At 39.1% G+C, this 19,599-nt stretch overlaps 1 protein-coding gene across 4 annotated transcripts in view; it reads left to right on the top strand.

Annotated features, from left to right (window-relative positions):
- The window catches only part of PPP2R2C (protein phosphatase 2 regulatory subunit Bgamma), a 194,571-nt gene that overhangs the window by 72,867 nt on the left and 102,105 nt on the right, over positions 1 to 19,599 (top strand). Inside the window, exon 2 of one of the 4 annotated variants that reach the window (XM_033059425.2) lies at positions 6,677 to 6,768. The exons of the other annotated variants lie outside the window; for them this stretch is intronic. Coding sequence (XP_032915316.1) covers positions 6,702 to 6,768 — 67 coding nt within the window. The 5' untranslated portion in view covers positions 6,677 to 6,701. The remainder of the gene's footprint in view (positions 1 to 6,676; positions 6,769 to 19,599) is intronic. 4 annotated transcript variants of the gene reach the window in all.

Raw genomic sequence — 19,599 nt, 5'->3', positions numbered from 1 at the left:
TTACCTGCCTTTTCCCTCACATGGCTCAAACCCCAGCTTGTAGCCTCTGCTGGTGGGTGCTCACCCCCTCTGCACCTGGGCTGTGACCTTGCAAACCCACCCTCAGCAAAGCACTTACTGCTGTTGCAGATGGTTGATTGAGTCACTAACCACTAACATTTTAGTCTCTCACACATCCTGGTATAGAAATGGTAGTGACTAAATAATAGAAATTTTTGTCTTAATTTTATTTTATTTTTTTACTCTGGTAAGTTTTAAGAAACTGAAATGCACAGCCTAGGTTTGTTAGGACACAAAGGTTACTGTACATGTTTCTATTAAACAGCAATGTCATCTTTAAAATCCTGACCTCCTGTTAACAGCCTTTGTATAATTTTGATTTAGTATCTAATGAAGTCTGTTGAGCACCTGCTACTGGCTGGAGCAGAATTGGATCCACGTGCATGGCTTTGCATGGCTGTACTTTATGTACAGTAATTTCACGACTATAAGGCACACCCTTATGACTAAAATTTTCCTCCGAAACCGGAAGTGCGCCTTATAGTCCGGTGCACCTTATCTGATGTACAAAGTTGCGACATTTGCCACCCCAGAAGTGCAAGCCTGCAATGGTCTCCAGCCGAGCAGAGCCCGCCTGGCAGCGGCATCAGGCCAGCGCCCAGCCCAGGCGAGCCCGGCAACATCGTGGCAGTGGCTGCGCGTGGGAGGGAAAGGGTGGCGGCGCAGCCCGGGCCGGGGAGCAAAGCCGCTGGCATCGGGGAGGTGGCCCCGCGGGGCGGGCCTGCTGGCATCGGGGCAGCCCCCGCGCAGCGAGGGCGAAAACCGCCGGAATCAGGGCAGCGGCAGCGCGGGGTGAGCCTGCTGGCATCGGGTCACCCAGAGCGCCAGGGGACTTGCGGAGCACACCGGCAGTGCGGGGTTCCCGGTGCGCCAGGAGGGCGCGTGACACCCGGAGCGCCAGGGAACTCCCGGAGCAGCGGGGCCCCGGGGACACTGCACGGAGGGGTGGCGGACATATCCCGACCCCGAGGACGCGCCACGGAGTAGCGGCGGGCATGCCCTGGCTCCAGGGATGCTGCACGCAGTGGCGGTGGGCATAGCCCGGCCCCGCCGGGAACAGGTGGGCCCGGGGGCCAATGGCTGCCTGGTTGAGGCGGGGCCTTGGCCAGCAACCGCACGGGGGGAGCTGGGGGCGGAGCCTCGCTGCAAAATAAATGTGCGCCTTATAGTCCGGTGCGCCTAATGGTCGTGAAATTACTGTACATATTGTAAGTCCAGAAAAATATACATATGCATATACAAACCACATATTTTGCTTGTGCTTTGAATAATGATTTTTATCTTATAGACTAATAGAATGGCTTGGGTTGGAAGTGACCTTAAAGACACCTTCACTATACCAGGTTGCTCAAAGTCCCATCCAACCTGACCTTGAGCACTTTGAAGGAAGACACACAGCTTCTCTGAGCAACCTGTTCCAGTGTCTCACCTCTACATCTATTCTGCATTTATATATCTATTCATCTGTCTTAATCCCTGCATCTTTTTGTACTGTAACCTTAGTTACTTTTGTCTTCAGTAATACACTGTATGGTGTGGGGATGTAGTTTATAACCCCTGGTACTGGAATAGCTTTTTTGAAGAGTTTATCTTAGTGCTCACCAAAAACCTTTCTGGAAATTTCGAGAGTGCTAAATCTTCAGAGATTCCATAGCATTGCTGGCTTTGTTCTATAGGACAGCAGTAGGAAAAGGTGAAAATGTGGCTGAACTCTGTCTACCACATTCAAAATTGTTAGACTCTACAAAGCTAAGATTTTCCTATTACTGTCAGGAAATGTAAGTATATTCTGCAGTTTAGCACAAAAATTTCTGGGAGCTAAAATCATGTGGATTTGTTACTTTTCTTAGGGCTTACTGCAATTCTGTTCATCAGTAAACCATATGCTGTCCTTTAACCAACAGAACAGATTTTCTGTACCTTCTCTAGCTATTTAGAGTTATCATTTTATTAATTTGCATAATGAGTTAGGAAATCTACTTGGAAATTCTCATGCATAATATGATTTATTAAATTTAAGGTTAAAATCAGGATTCAAATTATCCAGTTGAATACTGTGACCTTAATACTGGCATTGCAAGTTTCCTTAGGAGCTTAATGCCTTCAGATTTATGCTAACTTGAGTACAACCCATTTATTTTTCTTTGACCCTTTTGTCTTCTATATGATTTACTCATGCTGTGTATTGTTTTCTTTTAAATACTGTTAAGTCTTTGCTTGAAGCAAAACTGCTCTCCAGATTTTCTCTTGGAGGTAATTTGCTCCAGGCTACTTTTTAACTTTCTGAAATGTAAAGTAATTGCAGTTCAGGTTTTAATTGTATGTCTTTTTCTCCTTTTCAAGAATATGCTGCCTGGACACATCACTTTGTTATTTAAAGGGCTGATAAATGTGTCTAAGTTGTATTAATTTATGTGGCAATAGAATTCTAATTAATACTAACCAGAAAATCTTTCAAGGCATGAGTAGTATGAAAGGTATAATTAAATCTCTCTGAAAAAAATTACAGGATATTTCATGAATGTCAGTAACATAGCTTTAGCCCTTAAATAATTTTTATTTGTTACAGATACTTTTTAGGGCTGTGTCTACCAGAACCTTAAAAAGGTATGTCTTAAGAAAACAGTATTTTTTTCCCTTCATTTGCCCATTTAGGTTTGTGCTAATTTGTTAGGTTCATATTATCCCCCTAAGTTACACTTTTACAGATTCCAGAAAGTTCACAGTGTCATAATGGCACAGAGGGGATTCTGAGCTATGTGCAGAGCATTTAAGCTGTGTTAAACACTTAAGCTGGTGGGGAATCTTTCTGTAGTTGGTCATTCCTGTTAAGAGCATCCCAGAGTTCCTTGGTTGAGGACGAACCTGAAAGGTTAATTCACTATAAAGAAACAGAGTATCGCTGAAGAATTTGCACACTTGAATTTTTTGTAAGAAAAATTGTGTGCCACATGCAGAATTACTCACTTCAATTAATCAGCCTATAAAATATGGTTAACTTCATCATAATCTGGTTCAGTCACTTGTTGAAGAGCATTGAACTCTTACTCACTGCTCAACATGTAGTCCCATCAGGGGTGAGTGGGATGTGATTTCCCTTTCTCCTGACCACTTTCTTCCTAGTGTTGTGCCAGCATGTGGTTTGCTGATGTCAAGGCACTGTTGGCTCATATTTGACCTGGCATCCAGGATGACCACAGGTCCTTTCCAGACAACTACTTTTTAGCCAGATGTCTGGAGCTCTTCTGCTCCAAGTGCAGAATTTTGCCCTGCTTGCTGAACCTCCTGAAGTTCCATTTCTTGCCTTCCCTTAGTTTGTAACTTGGAGGTGAAGCACTGAGTTTGTAATGTTAGTTATCACTGGGGATGATTTAGATGTCTTGCAGTCTACAGTGTACAATGAACATACCCTAAACTTGGCTGACACCAGAGTGAATTTTCTGTATGTTTCTTCTTGAATCAGTGTATGTTTTTGGCTACCGCCAGCTGCCAAGATTGTTTGAAATATGCCAAATAGCCTTAGGTATTTCTGCTTCAAGAAAGACTTGTTGGTTCTTTTCTTAGTGAGAAAGATGGTATTTTTATCTGATATCTCAAATAGCAATGGTGGAAATTATATTTAGTGTGCAGTGGACTTGAAAGAAATCCATATTATTTTTAGCTTGCATTAAAAAAGTCCTAGGTTCTTAGCAAAAACATACCATGTAGTATATTGAAACTCCCATTTTCCTTTTTCTGTGGACACTATCGATTGGGTACCAACAGTATCGTTTCTGGATGCTGGGATTTAAGTATGGGCTTTGTAACAGTGATGACTGACATGATTTAGGTGTAGGTATAAAAGGTTTTATTTTATTTCACCAGCCGTAGGTTGGTTGGAGAGACCCAGGTGGGACTACAGGGAATGGGAAAAGTTATGTTCTAGCATCACCTGAATGTTGTCCCTTGGGAATCCACTTCTGCAGCCATAGATGCATGGATTCATTAATGCAAAGGCCCACACAATGTACTGCTCACCATTTCTTTTTCCAAGTCACAGAGACTGACAGGTTTTCTTCATTTTTCAAAGGGAGGATGAATTGTAGAAAAACCAATGATTTCTATAGGACTCATGGGAAAATTTCTGGTAGAGGTGATGAGTCAGTCTGGGAGTTGTATTAGAGTTCCGATATGCACAAGAAGTTCTACATAAGATTTAAACAAGGAGGGAGAAGAGGTATTCTACCTTGGATTTAGGGGCAGGATGCATTTTCATCCTAAAAATAGCATGTGCTTTCTGTCATGGAAGATCTTTCTGTTTGAATTGGGCTAATCTCTGGAATGAATCTTCCTTGAGACAAAGTTGTTTTCTTTTTTTATTCCATTAATTACTCTCCCAGACAGTGAAAGTGATCCTACCTATTAGAAATATCCCAGGTGGTTAAAGTGCCTTTTGAAGTGCTTGGTGTACATAGGTCAATGTAGACTGTAGGAGGCTGGAGAACAGTAATTTCTGGGGAGAAAATCAGGATAAGTAAAGGAAAGGCTTTTTAAAGCATTTAATGCATAAGGTGTTTGTTTTTCAGACACTGAAGACTTGTTTATGGTACCGTCAAAGTGTGAAAACCAAGGCATGGATATCTTTGCAGATTACTAAAGTAATGAAACAAAAACACACAGTGACCAATTCAGCTCTGGCTTTCAATTGTAGATGTTCCCCTCCCCACAGTTTTAGCATTTACCAGTTTGCATTTCAATGAGAGTAAAGGTGTTAGAAATTCTAGTCCTTTCAATGATTATTAGAAGATATTGCCAAATATTTCAAAGTATTTGAATTCTCTTTTTCTGGAGATTTGTTCAGTACTATCAATGGATCAATTACTGTAATATCTAGATTATTCATGTGTCATGACTTCTTGGGGACTCTGAGTGGGCTTTAGGCAACACATAAAGCCTAAGGTTGTCAGCTTTTCATTTTTCTTCTTTCTGATATTCATTGGTTTTGTTGCACAAAGAAAAGGAGCAGATTTCTGTTAATGCTGAGAATAATCACTCTCCTAGAAGGTGAACAAGAAATTGATTTGTAGTGCCCAGAACAGAATTAATCAGTCCTATTTATTTGAGCCAAACTACTGTATCTTATTTTATATTTAAATATACTGGATTTATTAAATATGATGTTATATATGTGACCAGTTGTTATTATTTCTCTTGGAGATTTCTTTCAAATATTTTGGCAAAGTCTGTTTATAGTCACAGCTATAATTATGCTCCAGTTAGAAGATAGTGGCTGTCTGGCATTTTATTAAGGAAGTGATTGATGCATGAGTCTGTTTTGCCCAAATAAGAAGTGAACAATTCTGTTTACCCCTACATTTACTCTTCCATTGAAGTAATAGATGCAATATAATGCAATATAAGTGTATGTGGGTTTTTTGGGCTAGTTTTATTTCCTTAGTAGAGTTGTTCTGCATATTGTAATCATGTTTTTCTAGCCTTGCTTTCCATGCTTTTCAGCAGTTCTGAATTATATATAAGCCTCACATGTATGGGCTTTGTCTTGTCTTTCAGTTCACTTGCAAGATTAACATTGCTGTTGACCAAAGTTAAGCAAATGCAATGAGGGCTGATCTATTTCAGATTAATTATTGGAAATTGTTCCTGCCTGTGAACATCAGTATTCAGTGCACACTCATACCAGGATAAAGTGGTTGGTCATTAGCTTCCAGTCCTCAGTGTCTGCACTTGACATTTCCTCAAAAAAACCCATCATGGTACTCCTGAAAGATACAGAGATCACTTTTGGAACAAACACGCTGGTTTTAGTGGGATTTTGGAGAGTTGGTTTGGAAATTGAAAAACATTGCATTCATCACCATGCTCAAAAGAATGATTTATTCATGTGTTTCAGTTAGAATTGTTTTTGTCTCTGTCTCTCTAATGGACTGCGCTTTGGGATATACAAATAATTTGAATGTGTCATACTGAAAACTGGTGGCTGAAAACTGTTGTCCCAGCTGGAAACCATGAGAACTGTGGAAAGTTTCCTTTTCTCCTTTGAAAAGGAAAAAGGTCTTTGTTAGGATCAATTCTTGTGGTAATCCTATGTAGATTAATGTGGAAGTAAAATAAAGTGCCTCTATGGAATGAGTTGGATGGGAGAAGCGAAATAACTGTTCCTCTATTAGGTAATTAATATAGTAATGGTTTCTGTAAAGAAAATGTACAAAGAGCAGAAAACTGACATTTTGAAAAGGAGGCAGAAGAGAGAGCTACTCAATGGTTATTTTTTCATGTCAGAGTAGAGAGATTATTTTAAATATAATTTCCTTAATTATTTTATTTAGGCTGTCTCATTATGTTGGTTCTCAATGACCACATCTCAGCTTGCTACATAGGTAACTGGCAAGAGCATCATCAGTTCATGAACCAAAGAATCCAGCTTGCTGCAAATGGAGCTCCATGGAAGATGTGAAACTAATCCAAATACTTTTGTAGGAACTGGGGGTTCTTCACCACACCCCAAAATGTACTTGCTCAAATCAGGCACTTTCAAATTGATTTCTTTTTCCGTCACTTGTAATGTGGAAGGTGCTGTCTGACAGCCCTGGAAATTAAGTCCTCTATTTCTCCACAGGACAGGTATAGCAAGGGCAGCAGCAATGCAAGCTTCCCCACACTGTCCTGCCAATGCTCCTCAGCCCAGTTCTGAAGAGGTCACTTCTGGAGGTGAGTGGGTGGAAGAGTCTCTGTGTGTGCAGAGACTGCTGCAGGGCAGGGGTTCCTGCAGGACAGGCTGGATGGAGGCTGGCCCCTGGCCCTGAGTGAGCCACCAGTCTTTAGCAGATAACCAGTTTATGTGTCATAAAGCAGTGTGGGCTGGATTCGTTGAGGTTGCATTATTCTGCTTGGCTGTTATCACATTTTGATATTTCTTTGTTGTTGGATGGCACCTGTACATTTTTTTTCTTTTTGCACTCTTTTTTGTTAAAGACTTTGTCAATGCTTTATGTACACATCTCTGAAGTGGCATGTGAGTAACTGAATGCAGCCTGGTTGTAAATGTGGTACAGAAAAGCACTTACTGATGGCAGCCATGTGTGCAGAGGAGCTGTAGGGGACTAGACCAGGAGGCATGCTTTGAAATGCACCAGAAATTGATAAGAAAGTGTATGTTGGCTTGCAGTATCTAAATGAATGATTAGGTTTCTGTTGCAAAGCCCTATCTTAACCATTTCTCTCTTCATAATTACTATGTAATTTAGATATTAACATCAATTAAGCTGGTAAACTAATGTTCTTTTTTAGATTATTTTACAATTAATGAAATCTGCCTATCTAAAGCTAGACATTCAGCATTCTGCACTACATGAAAATAAAGAGTATGTATTGCAGTTACAATGGATAGTAGTCATCCAAACCAGAAATATGTGATAAATTATGTGAGAGGAATTAATGACTGATGCAAGTTTTCAGGACAACAATAATGAGTGCTTACCATTTGGCAAATTAATTCTCCTATACATTCCTGGAGTTACTTAAGCACTACATACTTCAAATACAGTGAGATGTATTCTATTTTCAGCCAAAGTTACAGAAATAAATCTGAGAAAATGGGAAAATGGGAAACAAAGGCTTAGCAAAGTTGTTAGGTCATGGTGAATTACCTTTCTAGTTTCAGATGCTGTGTGAAGGATTTGCAATGCCTTGATTGTCATTTGTATTTGAGGCCCTTAAGTCTGTTTAACTCTGTTTCCGTTGCTGTTTGTAAACAGGTGGGATAACAAGAGACCATAGTACAATTCAATAATTTTATGAATTTAGTGTTGTTCCTGTCTATTTCCACAAGATCAGAGAGTAAGAAGAGTTAATTTTCCTAGTCAAAGGAGACTTACTGAATGGATTTCTTAATTTTTTAACTTTAAAGGATATGAATCAGAATAGTATTCATTCCATATACAGCTAAAACAGTTCCTGACTTAAAATTTAAAAGAAAATAAAAAAATATCAGGTATCAGGAGCTATGGATTTCCATTCATAATTAAAATTAATGATCAAGTCCTGTTGAGAAGTCATTTGATACTGATCCATAAAGTGGAAACCATTTGAGGATCCTTGTCGTGAGAATACACAGCATTAGGACATTTGCTAATAAGTCACCATATTTAATGTTTGTATGGTGCCAATAAATCATATGGATTTGATTGTTTTTCAGCTCTTTTGAATGCAGTGCAGAGTGCTAATCTCTTACTGATGGTGACAAAGCTGTAGAGAGGTCCTGAGCTGGCCTCCCACACACCTGAAGCCTAGAATTTCAGCTCAGGCATCCCTCTCTGCCATGTAAACCTTTGAAGATAATTATATACCTTGTCACAATTGAATCTTTATTATATTAGACTTCATTTTAAAATCACGTACAAAAATACATTTTCAGTACAAACACAAAAGAATGGTCATAGAGACTGTTTTCTTCACACAGTATTTATTCATACCACATTCATCTGTCTCTGCATCTGTTTTCTGTGAATACTGATTAATACAGAGTCTGATTTTTTCTGCAGATTTACATTGAATAGTGGTGATCTAAAGTAGCACATGTGTAAACCAGCATGTATGGCTCACAGCATCCAGAGCTCCTTGATCCTGGAGTCCTAACTTATACAAATCTGTTGTTTCTAATGTGACTGCTTACATTCATAGTTACAGATCCCTATCTTAAGATCTTCCACTTTGTCCACTTGTCTTTACCTCCAGTTATATCCTAGTGATTGTAGAGTGAGCCTCTCAGAGCTTCTGCCCAGGGACTGGGAGTAGAGGAAGATTAAACCAGTCTTTGAAGAGGATATAGTTTCCTGAAAATACAGTAAATTGGATTGAGGCTTCAGGCTCAATTTACAAACTCATTTTTTTCACCAACCACTAGATAACAGTTTAAGGGACATAGTCAGAATTTTGGATCAAGTGTCAGAAACAGAGGCTGCATACAAGGAATAAGAAACACTTCAGGTTCCCATTGAATGATGTGTAGTTTCTGCACAATTTGGAAACCCTCATGCTGAAATGTTCCTTTTTTGACTTTGTATCTGTGAAGAGAATATAAATCTGTGTTTATAATAGATCCAGGAGGGACTTTGCTTGTTCCCAGTCTTCTGAAGATACATCTTGAAAAATGTTTCCCTAGCAGGTTGGAGTTAGGGTGAAGTACATTGGTCTGTCTGTGATGATTTGGAAGAACTGTGTACTCTCAGCTTGTTCAAAAGGAAGTGTTTATTTCAGGCACCTAGAAATGTTTAATGTGTCAGCAATGGACTTCTGAAAGTAAATTACTGAGATACAGCAGAAGGAAATGCCTTCTAATCAAAGCTTTATGCCCCTGGCATGTGTAAGTAAAAGGGAGACTAAAGTGCCCAAGCTGTCAGAAATGAAATCTCACTGCTCAACTATCAGGTTGTGCAACTGGTTTCACAGACTTATCACATAGTTATCACAGGCATCTAGCATGTTACTGTTTAGAATTATTGGGACTGTAGGAAGGATTCTGTCACTTGTCTCTCTAGGTTTCATGAAGGACTAAGTTTTTAGCATCCATTAGCCCTTAGGTTCACAGTTTAAGTCCAGCGGTTTGTGACAAGATGACCAGCTGTGTAAAAGTATATGAAAAATGCTTAGTTTTGAATTTGTTTAGTGTTCTACATTAATACTATGACATCTGCAAAGGTTTAAGTGTTGCCACACATGGAACTCATTGCAGAAGTGCTGCTGTGAGCTCTTACAGGGCAGGGAATACATTTTCCTGTGCACACATAAAACCAACCCTCCCAAGACTTTGGATATTCTGCTGGTGCAGGTAATATGTATTTATAGTAGAGTTTGTGCAAGGAAAAAACAAACAGATAGTCCCCCAAGTCCCACAATAATTTAACCCATTTAATTATTTTCTTCTGAGTGCCTAGAAAATTTAGGTCTACTGAAATTGCTTTTGAGAGTGTCACCTTTAATCTTGTAGCAGAGTATTTGAACTCAGATGTTGAAAACAGTCCAACCAAAAAAATGCTGCTTACACAGGATGAGATATGCAGACAAAAAATGAAAAGATGATACAGAATGTAAATTCTGTTTTAGGAGCCTTATGAGAATGCCATCTGATTATCATAATGGTAACACAGGTAACCATAATTCTCTGCATTCCATAAAATCCTGACTCACAAATGAGCTCAGTTTTCACAAAGTCAAACTATAAGATCAATTACAAAGCCCCATGGTTTTTGTTTTTGTCATTCTTCAATTTCTAGGAAGCCTAACGAAATTTTCTCTAAGTTTTTTCTACTTTAATATGCTTCAAATGAAAAATTAGCAGAGTAAATACTGAGACTCTAGAACTGTGAGATTTTCTGGGGTAAAAGGAAGGTTTGTTTGCACTTAAATGCTGTTTGCAGTTTCTTTCTTAGGCTTCTCTCCTGTGCATTTGGAGTTGATAGTGAATTTCTCCTCCACTTTAATGGCTGTTGTGCCAGGAGGCTGTGGATTTTTGTATATTTTCTTTAGCTTAATCAAATACTCTAGGCTCTTACAGGCAGATGAAGCAAATTAGGAAATGTGTTCTTTTATAAAAAATACTTAAGAACATGCTTCAGGAAAGAGAATTTGTTTTAAAGGACTGATGCATCTTAAAAAGCACTTAAATTTTAATCAATCCCTTAATTTTTATTAATCTGTAATGGAAAAACCCCAGTGATTAAAATCCCAGGAAACTGATTTGAACTCACAAGCTGAGTTGTTAGCTGGAATTTAGAGGTTTTGCTGTAACAATCTTTCAGATCCTATCTATGTGTTATGTGCTGGATGACCTTGTGCCATTTATATTGCTCTGTGGTTTGTCAAAAGAAAAAGAGCTTAATTTGATAATTAAGTAGGAGAGAATGAAAAAAATTTATTCTACCAGTTTGTGACCAGGTTGGGAGACCAGTGTCCTGTTTGTTCTTCATGATGGAGGAAGTGGAGATAACTTAAGAATTACATTTATTCTGGATAGCAATTGCCTTTTTTGTTTTTTCATTCTGAGGGTTTTTTTACTAATGTTTACACCAACACTGTTGGTTTGTGAGCAGGAATCTCTGTACTGGTGTACTTCAGTTTGTAAGAGTGCTGGATTGAAGGCTGCCTATTTATGTCATATAGAGCACAATGGGATAGTATTCTTTAACCTCCAGAACTATGAAAAAAACATTCAGAAGAATTGATGTGTAATTGGAAAGGAAACTTTAATTGTAGATAGGTTTTTGGAGTTGTGTTTCTCTTAGGATTTTGGGTAGGTTTTATTTTTGTTTGTTTTAAATTGCGGTTTAGCTGCCAGGATATGAATGGTTGGGAATGGTTGAAGGTGTGTTTGGAAGGAATTGATACAGCATTGTTTCCTGCCCCACTCCTGCCTAGTGGCTGATGGATTGTGCTGTCCCCAGTGGTGCAGAGGACATTGGGAGACCTTTAGGGGCTCTGTAGGCTGGGTGCTGCTAGATTAATGCTGCTGCTGCTTCCTTCCCTCCCCCTGCTTCTTCTGCATCTCCCTTCCCATAAAATATCCTCTTGGCTAAATGCTTGTGCAGAAGTCAAACTGATGTTATGGCCTATATACTTCGCCTTTCCTGGTTTTGCAGCTCACAGTGCAGTGACTGTGACAAGTGCACTGTGAACTTGCTGCTTCTACCCTTGAACCTGTCAGGAATTGTATAGGGATTTCTTGTGTGGAGTAATCTGTGCTGAGGATAGTGCAAATGTGTTTTCTTGTAACTTGGACTGGAATCTGACACAAGTTCTGAGCAGATCTCATGCTGATTTTGAGCTGAGCCCTTCACAAAGTAAAGGAAGCTGGGAAGCAAATTGAGTTGAGCCTTCCTTGCCTGCAATAACATTTTTAACATGTGGTGCTGCTGGTTTCACACTGATAGGGATCATTAGTACCTTCCTAATGATGGTATTTTTCTTCCTAATATTTATACTCTTTTGCTGATGCTATTAGCTTGGTTGTGTAGAGTCTGTGTGCTGAAACTGCTTAGAGATGAGGCTGTGTCATAGAGATCTATTCCAGACATTGATCCTGCCCTTGACTTCCCTTCACAGGAACAGGACGTGGAGAAACTGCTACTGTGTTAATGTTAGGTACGGAAAATATCATCTCTGTTCACAGAAACAGTTTTGTAGTATCGGTGTGCAAAAGAAACAGCTGAAGTGATGTTTCAGGCAGTTGGCTATAGAACTGCATGGAAATGGGAGTGAAGGACTGTCTGATACCAAGAAATCAGGAAAAGACATCATAAAACAAACCTAAAGCCTCTTCCATCCTGGAGAGATGTATAGACAGTGTCAGCAAGGAGATCTACTTCTCACCTGACTGGGGCTTACAGGTTAGCTTAGAAATTTCCCTGCAGAAGGAGAACTTGTTTTACATCGTCTGCAAACAGTGTGTCACAGTTACATTGTACTTCATCTGAACAGCCAAGTATGCCTTTTTCTTTCTTTCTTTCTTTCCATGAGCCAAGTAAACATAAAACCTAAACTGAAGAGTTGATGATAGGGAAAAACATCTGTTGTTGCTCACTCTTTTAAGAGATCTGGTACTGTGCTAGAGGGCAGAGAGCACTCTGCCATGAAACCAAACATTTCACTGAAGTCACTGTTGCTAATTGCAAGTGAACATTTGCCTGGGCTGTGTCTAAGACCAAGTATAATCTAAATGTTAGATGTCACTTAAAAGGATGTGATGAACAGTGGCATGGAGACAGAGATGCACGGTGGGAAGGAAGAGAAGGCTTTAATAGTAAAACTGTAGGGTGTGCTCATTCATGATCATCGTACTCTTTGTCCAGTACCGCGGAGGGAGAAAATCCTAATCATGCCAAGAGCTGAACAGCTGTTGCCCTTCTATACTAGCTCATGTCTTCAAGGGTGCATTTACAGAAAAATAAAACTGGGAGGATGGAATGGGTACACATAACAGGACAGGCTAAGCCAATTAATCGTATATGTACATATATGTAAAGGATATATATATATATCTATGTAGTTGTAGTATATGCTTTTTTTCCCCAAATCAGAATAAGATTTTGCATTTAATTTTAAATGTTTTCTTTTTGATCCACCTCTTTAAATCTGATTGAGGGAAACAGAAGGTTCTCTTATTGGAACATAAGCAGCTCTGCAATGCACTTCTATTTTGAATGCTCTGGGATTGTTATATGTTTTTATAGTAATAAGTTAAATAAATATACCTATATCAGCAATTTTGAGGATATGACCTTAGTGTGCAAACATCTGTTGTGTATATTTGATGTGTCCCCTTGCATTTCCAATAACCCTTTTGAGATGTATCTTTTTAGTGTAGTTATCCTGCAGTGCTTGGTAATGCTGACCATTATTCTGTGATGACAAGAATAATATTTTGAAGATATTTATAAAAAGTGAATTTATAAAAGATAAATTCTTTTATCTACTCAGTTTTCTTCTTCTCTTTCTATGTAGCCTCTCTTTGTCTCTTCTAGTGAAGTGCTTCTATTTTGAGGACTCCACAGAAGAAAAATCTGGCATACTGACATCTTAAATATTGCTTGTGGTAGCTTCTACTGTTTGAAGTTTTTGAGGATAAGGAAGGACTTGGCAGTACCTGAGTGTGCACATGAATGATTCCCCCCTCCCACTGTTTGTGCTGGCAGATGGTCCTTGAAGGACTTTTGCCAGCGAGTGCAAGTAGAATAGCCCCTAGGAGTGACTGATACCAGGCAGCCTTTCCCTCTTGCTGAGCTCAGCAGAACAAGCCCACCAGTGAACCTGATCTATCATTTTCAAAGTTATTTCATATTTTTTTGTCTCAGAAATCACAATAGTGGCAGAGCAGAGTTATCAAACATAACCAAATATGAAATTAAATGTCTATTACAAAACAAATGTCTGGGAAAGTGAGTTTCCAATCTTAATGCTGCAATACCAGAAGTACCTTTTAAAATATAAGCTTTACATAAATATTTTCTTCTAAGTGTTTCCTTCTGAAAAAAGCTCAATTAAGACAGTTTTGCAGGTTGGGATGATCTTCAGGATGCCAGTAAATTTTCTCTGTGCACCACTCTTACTGCCATAATAGTTCTGTGTAGAACTGCTGTGCTTTCACCTCCTCTGGCAGCCAAGCCCAGGCAGCTGCTTGCTCACTCCCCACCAGCAGGATGAGGGAAGGAATTCAGAGAGTAAAAGCTGGAAAACTCATGGGTTGAGATAAATACAGTTTAATAGGAAAAGCAAAAGCAATACACACAAGCAAAGCAAGATGAGGAATTAATTCACTGCTTCCCATGGGCAGGTGCTCAGCCATCTCCAGGAGAGCAGGGCCCATCACGTGTAACAGTGACTTTGGAAGACAAATATAATCACTCCAAATGTCCCCCCCTTCCTCCTTTTCTCCCTCACTTTATAGACTGAGGACGATGTCACATGGTCTGGGATATCCCTTTGGTCAGTTTGGGTCACCTGTCCTGGCTGTGTCTCCTCTCAACTTCCCATGCACCCCCTACATCCTTGCCAGTGTGGCCATATAACAAAAGCAGAAGAGGCCCTGGCTCTGTGTAAGTGCTGCTCAGGAATAATAAAAAAAAAACGTTTCTATGTTATCAGCGCTGTGTTCAGCATAAATCCAATATACAGCCCCATAACAGCCACTGCGAAAAAAATTACCCCAGCCAAAATCAGCACATTTACCCAGATTTAACCAGCAAATATGTATTTAATAATTAATGGCTTCTTTTTTGTGTAAAATAATGGACCTTCATTTTGTGGATGAGAAGTCCTCTTTTGTGTTTACTCTCTTTGAATTCATATTTTTCCTTCCTTTTTAGTCATTTCAAATCCTTCCCTGAACATGTGTTCTCTGCCTGACCTCTAACACTGTGGATTAAAAAAAAAAAGAACTCCAGATGGTTCACTTCATAGAATGAGGGCACCTTTGTAAGGCATTTACGTGAGTTAAAAATCCAGCAAAGAAAATAAACTGTCTTAATCAGTGGTCCTTAAAAATTTGTATGTAGTTTCAGCAACCCTGATTGTAGAGTGAGATTGGAAAATATCTCCCAGAGTTCGCACAGGCTGTCAGAGCTAACTGGGCTACCCAAGCCTGATGAAACTCTGTCTTACATTGGTGTGTATCCCACACCTTCTGGTCCCTATTGTAATTACTGCAGTAGCAGGTGGTTTTCTGCAGCTTTGCACCAGTGGGGTTTGGTGTCTGGTCATCAGTGAGTGGTCACAGAACACAGCAGGGGTCAGTCCCCTGTGTGCCCCTCCTGGACCAAAGCAGGTATCTTTTAGTAATCTTGTGATGGGTATCCTTCAAACTGCACAATTCCAGTGCGAATTCTGGGACTTGCTCTCTCTGTGGCCAGGCTTGGAAGAAATGCTGGAGATAAAGAAGAGATTATTTGACAGAATTGCTGGTGAAAATAGCACTGTTACTAGCATTTGATGTGGTTGTGGTAACAATTGCCATCAGAACTGATGGGTGGCTCAGCTTTTTTTCTTTGAAAAAGGTTCTTCCTCGTTCTTTGTACCAACCATGAAAAACCCTAACCTCAAGAATAAAAATTTCTGTGGACTTTGATAATGCAGAGATTTAATCAAATATGTTGTTCAACTCTGCCCCAAATCAGGATCAGATGCATATCTTGTTATTTGAACTGTGATAGCACTGAGTGTCTAGGCACAGCTGGTTCCATAAACACAGAGGGAGGTGGTTTCTGCCCAGAGGAATGTGGTGTTAAGTATGAATCAAGAAAGAGAATCAAGTGTGAGGAAATATTAAAACAGGGGGAACATGAGGTCATGATGACTGGTCAGCACAAGAAGCAACTGTAATGGGAACCTGGCTGCCAAGTGTCTTTATTTTATGGTAATCCATTTGTTGCAGTGCCCTGAAGAATATGGTTTGTTTTAGCTGAGCTCTGGAGTGGAATGTAGATCGAGCTGATCATCCACTCTCTGAAAACATTCTTCCCATTGAAAGTATTCTCACACTGCCCTTCATCATTATTTTCGGCAAATAACAATGCAATAATAATAATTATCTCTGGAATAACTAAGCAGCTGTACTCATACTCAGTTGTGGGACACTGTCCTTGAATACCCTGGCACTCCAGTGATTGCTCCAAAAAACTTAAGCCAGAGAACTTTTCTGGTTACCAATGAGCTATGAAAACACTTCAGCAAAATATAAAGAAATGCACAAGGGTTCCTCAAAAATCTACAACATAAATGTGCAGAAAGAGAAAATTCATGGTAGTCATCTTCTTTGGAGAAACTTAGAAGGGTTCACATGGGTGACAGAGTCACTTTGTCAGAGTTACAAATTTTAATTTTAGTGTGAGTGGATTTGACATGAATGTTTTTATGTTTATTTAAGAGATATGTACAGTAAAATTTGTTACTGTGTTTAAATGTAATGCAGTGAATCTATAAGCCTTGTCATGGGGACCTGACATGCCTTAAGTGCTCTCTCTGTCCACAAATGGCCCTTTAGTGAGGTAAAGGACTGGATGCAGGGATCAGGACAGAGTAAAGTGCTCTCCAAAGTGGCTTTTCTGCAAAGATGTTATTTTCTTGTCTACTACCACATTCCAGGCAGTCTCAGTTTCTCTCTCTCTCTCTCTGATGGAATTCTAAGCCATAATTGATTCATAATCTGTCCTCAGAGATTTTTTTATGACTCTCTCAGTTATTCCTAGAAAAACTGGATTTGAATTGAGTTCAGCTGTTCTCAGCAACAGATGTCAGGTATCATTAAATAATGAGGGGTCATCTAGGAAAAAGCAAAAAATATTCACTCTTTCTGTAATCTTGACCAAATGAATCTTTTACTGGCTGCCTGTTTTTCAAACTAGTTTTGTATTCTTTGTATTACTGTTAGTGAAATGCTGAGATATACATAACATATGAATATTGCTGTGGAATTGAGTAAAACTATATTGGGAATGTGTATTTTTCCAGTTTACTTTTAATTCATTTTTACCCATTATTAAATTTAAATTTAAAAGCAAGAGAATTACAAGTAGTGTCATAAATCAATATGTGCCCTGAACTGCAGAGCAAGAAATTTTATAAGAGGGCAAGCCCCTGTGTTTATAATAAATCAAGTTCATTATCTTTTGAGCTTCCTGATTAAAGTAATTAGTCATTTATGCTGATACAAAGCCACCAGTGAATTCTTTGCTTTGTTTCACAAATATTAAATCTTAACTTGTTTTGTAAGGGTCACTGGTTATAAACAGCTCCACATTGTAATGTAAATTTGTTGCTTTGTTAGTAGTGAAGTAGTTTCTGCCAATGCAAATTAATACACCAGGCAACTCTCCTGCAGTTAGAACAACCTGCCTTTAAGACTGTGCCCTGCAAAAGGATTTGCAGTGCCCATGGGACGTGGCAGTGGAGCTGGGTAGGGCAGGGGGGTCCCTGGTGCTCGGTGCTTGGGTTCCAGGTCAGGGAGGGGCTGCAGGATGTGCAGCTGGTGCTGCCCAGGAAGGGCTGTGTGTGCTCCCCCACTTCTGCAGCTTCCTCACTTCCCCTGCTCACGGCTGCCCATTGCCACAAACCCCTGGACAGCTCTGGTTAGTGCCATTTGGGAAGTTGAGAACTGGATGTGCTTTTATATCTGCAGAATACTGCTGCTACCTGAGGGGCTTCAGGGAATGCAAATGTCACTCCAACTAGGTATTAAAAATGTCATTGCCAAGCAAAAATGCATGCATGCATGAGATTGTACTTCCTCCTGCTCCTCTTTAGCTGTTAGTAAGAGCAGTCTCTTCTGGGGTAGGGTTAAATACAGCTTAATTTTCAGTATGAAAACAATTTTGCTCCTCTGGGAAGTTTCTCTATTTCCAGGCATCAATTCTGACTAATATGTGCTTGGTATCATATTTGTAAAACTTGCCCTTAGACTGCAATAAATCCACACATTGGGGACAGAAGTGCAGAAGTCTCCTGAGTAGTTTTGTGGATCTTAATTGGGTGTCCCTATGCTCACAGGTACAACGAAGTTGGAAGAGCCTGATAATTTCAGTGTAAATCCACCTTTTCTTCTGGATATCAAGTGTTACAGGATCTGTGAAAATGTAACATTAGAAGGCACCTAATGATCTACCTTGACTACAACTCTTACTTAAAGAATACAAGTCTTCTTTCTGCTTTGGTTTCTTTGTACAATTCCAGTTCAAGGGTAATTGTGAGCCTCCAAATTCTTTCTTTTCGTATTAGATTACATCCTTTAGGGTTAAAATAAGAGAAACCTTTCCAGCAGTTACTTTGGTCACCTGCTGTGCAGACTAATAATGCCATGCTAATCTCCAAAGGACTGTCAGTCACAGTCACATTTGAATTTCAGTGTTTCAGGAAGGAGACAATCAAGAGAGGGAAATTAACTGAACTAGTGCTATGTTGTTCTACTTGATTTTAAAATCAAATACATCAAGAATGGAAGGTGTGTTTTTAAGGAGGTACAGATTTGTTTACAGGAATTTTTTGGTGAATTTTAATAGTGCAATATTAATAAGGAGACATTACTATAGGTTCTTTTTTATTTTAGCATATACTCCAGTGAGAAATAAGCAATAACATATGGCTTGAGGATTTGAGAGATTCAGCTTATAAAAGAGGGTAATTATGACTAAGTGGAGGTTAACACATGAGCTCTGGCATTTGTTTTCCTGTTGTTAGTGATGAAACACTTCACAGTGTTCACAAGGAAGCTTAAATGTGCTCTAGAGAAAGCCTTTTCATATGCTAGGACAAAGAAAATAGATATTTTCAGAGATTTCTAAGCATTCTAGCATTTTCCATGCTAAAAAAAAAGATGAGCCACAAGAAGTTGTCTAAAAGGATCAACATTGTAATTCAAAAAGAAAATAGGTTCTAGTGACTGTTCACCACCTAGATATTAATGCAGGCAATTACCAGGTCTTGCCTTTCAAACATAATCATGTTAGAGCAAGAAAAAAGGCTGTATTGTATTTTATATGACCTTTCTAATGCTATATATACACATATAGATTTGTGTTATTTGTCTCTGATTCACCAAATGTTTCTTATGTGTGGCTCAAGGCATTTATTTATTGCAAGGCTTCAAGCTGTGGTAAGCAAGGTTATAGATTAAGAATTGATTTCCACAGTTGCTCTAGCATATAAACTAAATTTCTCTTGGTTGGTTATAAAAACTACAGCTGGGTATAAATCCAGCTTTTCAACACTGTCTTGAAAATTAATGTTAAAACAAATGAGAAAATACTCTGTATATATTGCATGCTTCATTTAGACCTTCAGCTAAAACTTAAGGAGGGCAAATTGGTTTTGTGCTGCGAACTGCTAAGTAAAAATATGCCAATAATAAAGACAGTGGGCTTTTTATTTCACTTGTTCTTTCTTGTTATGACTTTATTTTTAAATTCAGATTTCCTGTACAGTTTCTGTCAAATCCTGTTTTGATCAATATCTTGATTAGTCTTTTTTTCTTACTATATGCTTCTAGAGACATTGCTAATT

Source organism: Catharus ustulatus, chromosome 5 (assembly GCF_009819885.2).
Source record: "Catharus ustulatus isolate bCatUst1 chromosome 5, bCatUst1.pri.v2, whole genome shotgun sequence".
Lineage (NCBI taxonomy): Eukaryota > Metazoa > Chordata > Aves > Passeriformes > Turdidae > Catharus > Catharus ustulatus.
This window is presented reverse-complemented; position numbering and strand designations above follow the sequence as displayed.